General features: G+C 43.6%; 1 protein-coding gene across 2 annotated transcripts; it reads left to right on the top strand.

Annotated features, from left to right (window-relative positions):
* The first annotated feature begins 4,913 nt into the window (after positions 1–4,913).
* Positions 4,914–9,057, top strand: LOC106566853 (OTU domain-containing protein 3). 2 transcript variants are annotated; one of them, XM_014135344.2, is made up of 8 exons: positions 4,914–5,085; positions 5,714–6,023; positions 6,281–6,429; positions 6,571–6,683; positions 7,090–7,212; positions 7,330–7,459; positions 7,867–8,057; positions 8,300–9,057. In XM_014135344.2, exons 2-8 carry the CDS (start codon positions 5,815–5,817, stop codon positions 8,462–8,464), a joined length of 1,080 nt encoding a protein of 359 aa, XP_013990819.1. In that variant the 5' UTR covers positions 4,914–5,085; positions 5,714–5,814; the 3' UTR covers positions 8,465–9,057. The 2 variants fall into 2 exon arrangements, with proteins under 2 accessions (XP_013990819.1, XP_013990820.1); XM_014135345.2 differs by lacking the exon at positions 4,914–5,085 and adding an exon at positions 5,174–5,450.
* Positions 9,058–9,328: the final 271 nt, after the last annotated feature.

Genomic DNA, 9,328 nt, shown 5'->3' with positions numbered 1-9,328 from the left:
AATACATTTAAACTCCGTTTTTCACCATTCCTGACATCTAATCCAAGTAAAAATTCCCTGTTTTAGGTCAGTTAGGATCACCACTTTATTCTCAGAAAGTGAAATGTCAGAATAATAGTAGAGAGAATTATTTATTTCAGCTTTTCACATTCCCAGTTGGTCAGAAGTTTACATACTCTCAATTAGTGTTTGGTAGCATTGCCTTTAAATTGTTAAATTTGGGTCAAATTTTTTCGGTAGTCTTCCACAAGCTTCCCACAATAAGTTGGGTGAATTTTGGCCCATTCCTCCTGACAGAGCTGGTGTAAATTAGTCAGGTTTGTAGGCCTCCTTGCTCGCACACGCTTTTTTCAGTTCTGCCCACAAATTTTCTATGGTATTGAGGTCAGGGCTTTGTGATGGCCACTCCAATACCTTGACTTTGTTGTCCTTAAGCCATTTTGCGACAACTTTGGAAGTATGCTTGGGTTCATTGTCCATTTGGAAGACCCATTTGCGACCAAGCTTTAACGAATAACAATGGTCATTATGGCCAAACAGTTCTATTTTTGTTTCATCAGACCAGAGGACATTTCTCCAAAAAGTACAATCTTTGTCCCGATGTGCAGTTGCAAACCGTAGTCTGGCTTTTTTATGGTGGTTTTGGAGCAGTGGCTTCTTCCTTGCTAAGCGGCCTTTCAGGTTATGTCGATATAGGACTTGTTTTACTTTGGATATTGATACTGTTGTACCTGCATCTTCACAAGGTTCTTTGCTGTTGTTCTGGGATTGATTTGCACTTTTCGCACCAAAGTACGTTCATCTCTAGGAGACATTCCAGGCTCTGGTCAATGATGTTTTCTGCTACATGTTGAACCAGTTCATCTTCGTCACAGGTCTCCCCCGTCTGAGGGCAACACTGCCATCCTGACTGTGGTTGACTGGTTTTCCAAGGCCGCTCACTTCATTCCTCTCCCCAAACTACCCTCGGCAAGGAGACGGCCCAGCCCATGGTGCAGCACATTATCTGGATCCAAGGACTGCCCATGGACATGGTCTCCGATCGGGGGCCTCAGTTCTCGTCCCGGTTCTGGAAGGTGTTCTGCGCCCTCATTGGGTCATCGGCCAGCCTGTCCTCTGGGTTCCACCCCCAGTCCAATGGCAGTCGGAGAGAGCCAATCAGGATCTTGAGACTACTCTGCACTGCCTGGTCTCTGCCAACCACACCTCCTGGAGCCAGCAGCTGGTGTGGGTCGAGTACGCCTGCAACACCCTTGCCTGCTCTGCAACGGGCATATCTCTGTTTTAGTGTTCTCTGAGGTATCAGCCACCACTCTTTCCCGAGCAGGAGGAAGAGGTCAGCGTACCTTCTAACCAGATGTTTGTCCACCGCTGTCGTCGTACCTGTAGGAGAGACTGGTCAGCCCTCCTCAAGACCACCTCCAGGTATCGACGACAAGCGGATCGCCATCAGTCCCCGGTTCCCCGGCATCGTCTCAGGCAGAAGGTATGGCTATCCACCCGGGACTGCCCCTCCGGGTGGAATCCGGCAAACTCTCCCCCCAGTTTATCGGCCCATTTCCCATCGCCAAGATTATTAGCCCCTCTGCTGTTCGTCTTCTGTTGCCCCATACCCTTCGTATACATCCCACCTTTCATGTGTCCAGAGTCAAACCTATGTCTCACAGCCCTTTGTTTCCTGTTTCCAGCCCCACCCGTCTCCCCCACCTCATCGACGGCCAACCGGCTTAAGCGGTGAGGCGTCTCCTGAAGGTTCAACCTCGGGGCATGGGGTTCCAGTACCTGGTTGACTGGGAGGATTATGGCCGGAGGAGATTTGTTGGGTTCACACCAGGGACATCCTGGACCCAGGCCTCATCGCGGATTTTCAACGCTGACACCCCGGACACCGGGGGGTGTACTGTCACACCCTGATCTGTTTCACCTGTCCTTGTGATTGTCTCCACCCCCCTCCAGGTGTTGCCCATCTTCCCCATTATTCCTGTGTATTTATACCTGTGTTCTCTGTTTGTCTGTTGCCACTTCGTCTTGTTTGTCAAGTCAACCAGCGTTTTTGTTCTCAGCCCCTGCTTTTCCCAGTCTCTCTTTTTTCTCGCACTCCTGGTTTTGACCCTTGCTTGTCCTGACTCTGAGCCCGCCTGCCAGATCACTCTGCCTGCCTCTGAGCCTGAGCCTGCCTACCGACCTGTACCTTTGCCCCTCCCTCTGGATTATTTACCTCTGCCTACCTTGACCCTGAGCCTGCCTGCCATTCGGTACCGTCGCCCCACCTCTGGTTTTCTGATCCTGCCTGCCTTGACCTGTCTATTGCCTGCCCCTGTTGGATTATTAAATTATTGTTAATTCGACATTGTCTGCATCTGGGTCTTACCTTCATACCTGATATATATATATATATATATATATAGTCAGTGGTATATATCAGAGTTCCTAATGTTTGGTTTCATTCAGTCCATCATTACTTTTTAAGACGTAGGTCAGTCAATGCGGAAAATGTAAAGAACTTTGAAAGTTTCTTCAAGTGCAGTCGCAAAAGCCATCAAGCTCTATGATGAAACTGGGTCTAATGAGGACTGCCACAGGAAAGGAAGACCCAGAGTTACCTCTGCTGCAGAGGATAAGTGAATTAAAGTTAACTGCACCTCAGGTTGCAGACCAAATAAATGCTTCACAGCGTTCAAGTAACAGACACATCTCAACATCAACTGTTCAAATGAGATTGCGTGAATCAGGCCTTCATGGTCGAATTGCTGCAAATAAACCACAACTAAAGGACACCAATAAGAAGAAGAGACTTGCATGGGCCAAGAAACACGGGCAATGGACATTAGACCGGTGGAAATCTGTCCTTTGGTCTGATGAGTCCAAATTTGAGATTTTTGGTTCTAAACACCGTGTCTTTGTGAGACGCAGAGTAGGTGAACGGATGCTCTCCGCATGTGTGGTTCCCACAGTGAAGTATGGAGGAGGAAGCGGGATGGTATGGTGGTGCTTTGCTGGTGACACTGTCTGTGATTCATTTAGAATTCAAGGCACACTTAACCAGCATGGCTACCACATCATTCTGCAGTGATACGCCATCCCATCTGGTTTGTGCTTAGTGGGACTATCATTTGTTTTTCAACAGGACAATGACCCAAAACACACCTCCAGGCTGTGTAAAGGCTATTTGACCAAGGAGAGTGATGGAGTGCGGCATCAGATGACCTCGCCTCCGCAATCACCTGACCTCAACCCAATTGTGATGGTTTGGGATGAGTTGGACCGCAGAGTGAAGGAAAAGCAGTCAACAAATGCTCAGCATATGTGGGAACTCCTTCAAGACTGTTGGAAAAGCATTCCTCATGAAGCTGGTTGAGAGAATGCCAAGAGAGTGCAAAGCTGTCATCAAGGCAAAGGGTGGCTATTTAAAAGTTTTGATGTCTCACTATTATTACACAATGTAGAACATAGTAAAAATAAATAAAAACCCTTGAATGAGTAGATGTGTCCAAACCTTTGACTGGTACTGTATATACATACACACACTGAGTGTACCAAACATTAGGAACACCCCAGTGTTGCAGTTCTTTACACAACCTAGTACACCTGGCACCTACTACCATATCCTGTTCAAAGGCACTTACATTTTTTTGTCTTGCCCATTCACCCTCTGAATGGCACACTAAATCCTTATTTTATCTCCCTCCTCTCCTTCATCTACACGTATTGAACTGGATTTTCCAAGTGACATCAATAAGTGATCACAGCTTTCACCTGGATTCACCATGTCAGTCTATGTAAAGAGCAGGTGTTCTTATTGTTTTTATTTATAAATTGACATTTTCTCTGTAAAGTGTGTTCAGACTGTATGTACTAGGATGAATGTACTTCAGTCATGTACACTATTTGCTGAGATGAGGGTTGTAGATTAACAATAAACTATGTAGGCTACACTTAATCAAAGGGGCATCATGTTAACCTTGTTGTTGATCCTTACCTCCTCGTATAATACTAAGGTAATGAGTAGAGCAGGTATAGGACGTACCTTCATATGGGAATTTAAACAAAGCAGATAGCTGTTTTATGTACAAGATGTCAGTGCATAAACAAATACAAGCAAATACATTCGTACCATGTAAACCAGAACACATCGTTGTAGTTTCTAATGCAAATCTTTATTACAACTGGGAAGTTATTTACTGGACTGTGTTTTTTTTATCTATATATTCTTATTTCCTTTCAATGCCTGCTGATGCATTTTTAGGCCCTGAGGCAACTTCTTTGACAATGTCTGATAGAATTCTACACAGCAAACACTCTCTGTCCTCCTCAACCCACTCCTCCTCCACACAACTCTTTCCAACTGCATTCTGTCATAAGGACGAGCGAATTGGAGAAGAGGGCCTGCATTGTAGTGTTTCAAAATATAACAGATTTTTAATTGGAGAATGGAGGAGAGGAGAAAAGAGAGTGATAATAAAGTGCAGTCTTTTCCCTTTACAACACATAACACACCCTCCCACTTTATCTTGAGTCATACACTGAAAGACACAGATTTCAGACATTAACATAATTCAGAGCTTGTTGACTTGATAACTGTTGATCGTCATGTACCAGCTGTTTTCATATCTCAGTTGATAGACATGCAACACTTGCATAGAAAGCTTGGTCTGAACTTAACCATAACCAACTTTAATAAGTAGGCCACTGCCAAGTGGTCATCCTTCCCTGTAAAAATGCCCTACTTTGTTCCCTATTTTTCCCAACATTAGCTACACCATTCTTGCTTAGTGAAATTCAAGTAATGAACTTTTCTCAAGACAGTTGAAAGTAGGGGTTTTAAGGTGAGCTAAACGTTTTACAAATTGATAGGATTTTTAATAAAAGGGTATGTATTGTATTTCGTTGACAGTTATGAATTTGGACGGTAATATATAAAGTCTGACGCTCTCAGGCTTCCGTACTCTTACGACGAGTCCCGGAAGTAGTAGTGCTAAACATGAATTGTAAACAAACTCATGAGCCAGATCTTATTTAGTTAAAAAAAGAACGTACTAACGTATTGGACGTGGTTTGCGTGTCATTGGATGCACCCTGTAGAATGTGAGTAACTTGTTACGTTCCTTATATTCTGGTTGCTTGACATTTAATCACTGTTGTGTTTAACTCTAAATCAATGACAACGCTATTAGCATTAACCGCTGACTTTTGTAAACTACCTAACGTTAGCTAACTAGCCGGCTAACCTAACTAGCAGTCATGTCCAGCTAGCATAACAGTTGCTTGTTAACCAGTTACATATCCGATATAATTAGCTAGCTAGCTTACGTCAAAACTGGCCAGTACAGTAGGCTCTCTCTAGCTAGTCGAAATCAAACCCTATCAGCTGTTGCTGTTATTCAGGATGCCAGATCTACCAGCTAGCTAGCATGACAGCTACGGCATTAGACACCACGCTAATGCAACTGGTCAGTATATATATTTGGTTGTCCTTATCACATTGTAGATAATTAGCTAACCCATGTAGAGTTGCAATTGCATGCTGTGCCACGTATATCAACTGACTGTGTAACAACTAGCTAATACTAACCATATTTTTGTAGCTGGCTACTGTACCAGTCAATTAGTGTCAATGAAATGTGGAAGTTACTAAGTTGTCACACGTAGCTCATCTAAGTAACATTCAAACTCTCCTCATCTCTATTCTTTCCCTCTTCTTTCTGAAACACAGGATTCCACCTGTGTGGAAGTAACCCAACTACATTTGCCAGTGAGTGACGGAGAGAGATCTACTTGCATCTGTAGTGATCTGTGTCTGTAGGCAGGGCAGCCATGTCTAGGAAGCAGACAGGAAAGCCACTGCGTGGCAGCAACAGAAAGTGTGATGCGGAGCGAAAGCGGGATGAGCGGGTCACGCGCAGGGCAATCGCCAAGGACCGCAAGAACCGGCCCCAGGACGGGGACGAGGGAGAGGAGTTTGTCAGCTTCTCCAACCAGCTCCAAGCGCTGGGGCTCAAACTGAGAGAGGTGCCTGGAGATGGGTAAGATTCAGAGAGAGAAGGTCTGACTACATTGCAGACGCCTGGCAGACCTATAATCGCCTGGATAGGTATTTAGTATATCAGCTAACCACATATATAATCTAGCAATCTGATGCCCGACTGTAATCGATGACATGGCACGCAACCATTGGTTGATGCAATGCAACATTTGAAGTGTAGTCAGCCTGGAATACAACCAAAGTGCTCTTATAAATGGCTGTTACAACGTTGACTAATGCTGTGTGTCCATCCTATAGTAACTGCCTGTTCCGGGCTCTGGGTGACCAATTGGAGGGACACTCTCGAGGACACCTGCGCCTGCGCCAGGAGACTGTGCAGTACATGATGTCACACCGGCAGGACTTTGAGCCCTTTGTGGAGGATGATGTGCCCTTCGCACAGCATTGTAAGATAGAAACCAAATGCTATTTCCATGTGAAAATGTTGTGGGATGCCCAAGTTTTTGATGGTATGCCAGTCATCCTGGAGAGTGTGTCTTTAAAGATCTTGTCACTAATATTTCTCTCTGTTGTTGTCTTCCTCTCAGTGTCAAACCTCTCCCAGCCTGGTACGTTTGCTGGCAATGATGCCATCGTGGCGTTCGCCCGTAGTCAACAGCTCAAGGTGGTCATTCATCAGCTCAACACCCCACTGTGGGAGGTAGGAACCTCAGTGACACCCTATTGCCCATATAGTTTACTACTTTTGTCAAGAGACACATATCTGTATAAAAGCTAAAGTAGTGCACAATAGGGGAAATTCACACTTATTTTATGTATCTGTTTTTAAAGGAGATTGGAATCCCCAAAAATGTTTCACATTTCTTTTTAAATGAAAGAATGGGAAAGTGGATGGGGATGTAGTAAAAAATAATAGAACGGCATAGTTTATAAAGTTGGGGAGGAGAGGCGTGAATCCCTGTCGCCAGGTGGTATATGTGGTCCTACCACTAGACCACATTGTGGCACACTGTAATGTATTTTAAGCCGAAGTCCTCTTCTAATGTAACAGACCGTATGAAATACCACTATTGATAAGCCCCACTCATTATGTTTCCTCAATTCAGATAAATGGCTCTGAGAAGCTGGTTGGCCGAGAGCTACACATTGCCTATCGCTATGGAGACCATTACGACAGTGTACGACCAATCGGTGACAACTCTGAGAGCCCTGCTCAGCTGCGTTTAGAGGTACGGGGGAAAAAAAGTGGTTCATTTAAAAACACACTCCCAAATATTTCAACCATTGGATTAGTCTTATTCATAAAATGTTCCTTATTCCCCCACCCCTCTCTTGTGTCCTTCCAGAATCTTCATAATTCGAGTGGGCAGCGTGAGTTTGGTGACGGCCAGAGGGACAGACGGAAAGCCCCCTCGCCTACCCCCTCCGAGGAGGACAATGTGATCCTAAGTTCCCTAAAGAACAGGGGCCCAAACTGTGAGTGTCCCCGCTGTCTTCTCCCCCAGTGCAGTGTGATTATTAGTGTCTACTAGCTGTTTTGGGCAGGTTTTAGGTCCTTTTCTAACCCCAACTCATATAAAACTTTCATTCATCTGCAGTCTACACCTACCGTGTATAATAAGCATTGCTAGTAAATACAACTGATGTTTACTGACTATTTTGGGGATTTCCATCTTTTAGAGGGAACTACCGTCCAAAAACCCTTTGATAATGATCAACAGGATCAGTATGGAGAAATAAATGTATGACATGTATGCATTCACTACTGTAAGTCGCTCTGGATAAGAGCGTCTGCTAAATGACTAAAACATTTAATGTAAATCATCTGATGCAATATATTCACTGCAACTGACCCCATGTGTATTGTGTGCCATGTCTCTCAGGTGAAGAGGAGAATCTATTTCAGCTGAGTGCCGCCACCATCAACGCTGAGTGGCTGGTGGATTCTGAGCTAGCTGTCCAAGTGTGTCATGGCCAGTGTGCCTCAGGATCATGCTCAGCGTGTAGACAGGCAGCGACAGAGTGCAGTGAGCACAAACCACCACCAGATGGAGGCAACATACACAAATCCAAGGTAAATTGCAATTCTTAAATAAATATTTTTAAGGTGTTTTAACACATTTTATTCAGAAAGTAAGGAACCACTATACCATGACTCTCCACTCAAATTTCAATTCTGAATAAGTATTCTGAGTCTGTGACTTTCAATTCAAGTTCCAAATTCAATTGACCTGCATTTCTCTATTCAATTGAGAAGGGACTTAAGTCCGTCCTTTTCATCTTGACTCCTGTTGTTTTTTTTTACACCTCTCTCAGGCTTCAAACAAGCAGAGGAAAGAGCAGCAGCGCTTGGAAAAGAAAAAGCGACAGGAGGAAAGACATCGACAGAAGGTTCTTCAAAGCAAAGGAACACCTGACCAAAACCAGAACCTCTCGGAGCCGGTCACTCTAGTGCCAGCTCTAAATACACTTAGTATATAGACAGACAGAGCATGGCCAAATAAAGCTATACCGGGCGGCTGATTTACAATGTTTTGCACGCAGAATCAATTTCAATCTCAATCACGTTGGATGACTTGCATAAACTGTTTAGTTTCTTTGCAAATGTATGGTGCCTGCGATAGGTTGTGTGTGAATGTGTTCGGGGTTGTGGTTGATTGAGGGTGTTTGTTAGTGACCCAAGATGGTGTACATAGTTTCCTCTTTTAGAGACACACTGTCTAGACTCTTTATATGCTGGTGAATGAGGGCTGCTTTTCACTATGACCATGCAGTACATCTTGGGCTCCTCTTTGCGTTTGTTTTGAGTTGAATTTCTGTGATTCCAGCCGAAGAAGAAAGGAATGGGAAGAGACGTCTTTGTAAACAGAATGAAATGTTTTGTGAACGATACTGAAATGATTTAGTTGATACAGTATGTAAAGAATTGATATTTTATCTGGTTAATGGCAGTTACAGTATTATTAATCAAGCTTAAAGAAATAATTCAGTTGGGAGATTTGCTGATGAATGATTGTAATGCACTCTGTCTGGTATGATATGTAATGAGGCAATAAATGAAAAAATGTACAGTATTTGATTTATTCATATTTTTGATATATCTTGTCTTAAATGGTTGTGGTGTTTGATTTGATTAAAGATGCACTATGCAGAAATCACTTCCACCATTTCCCTTTTACAAAAATTCTAATAGTTTGCGTAATTTCAGTTTAATGTAGAGAAGTATAGTGTAGAGAATCATTGTACCATCTAAACTGCTATGAAATATCTTTTCCATAACCAAAAATATTGTATTTTCAAGCTGTTTGAAGCTGGTGTACAAAACTGAAGTATGCAAAAACAAAA

The sequence above is a fragment of the Salmo salar genome, chromosome ssa13 (genome assembly GCF_905237065.1).
Source record: "Salmo salar chromosome ssa13, Ssal_v3.1, whole genome shotgun sequence".
Classification (NCBI taxonomy): domain Eukaryota; kingdom Metazoa; phylum Chordata; class Actinopteri; order Salmoniformes; family Salmonidae; genus Salmo; species Salmo salar.
The sequence above is the reverse complement of the archived record's forward strand: the minus strand, read 5'-3'. Positions and strand labels throughout refer to the sequence as shown.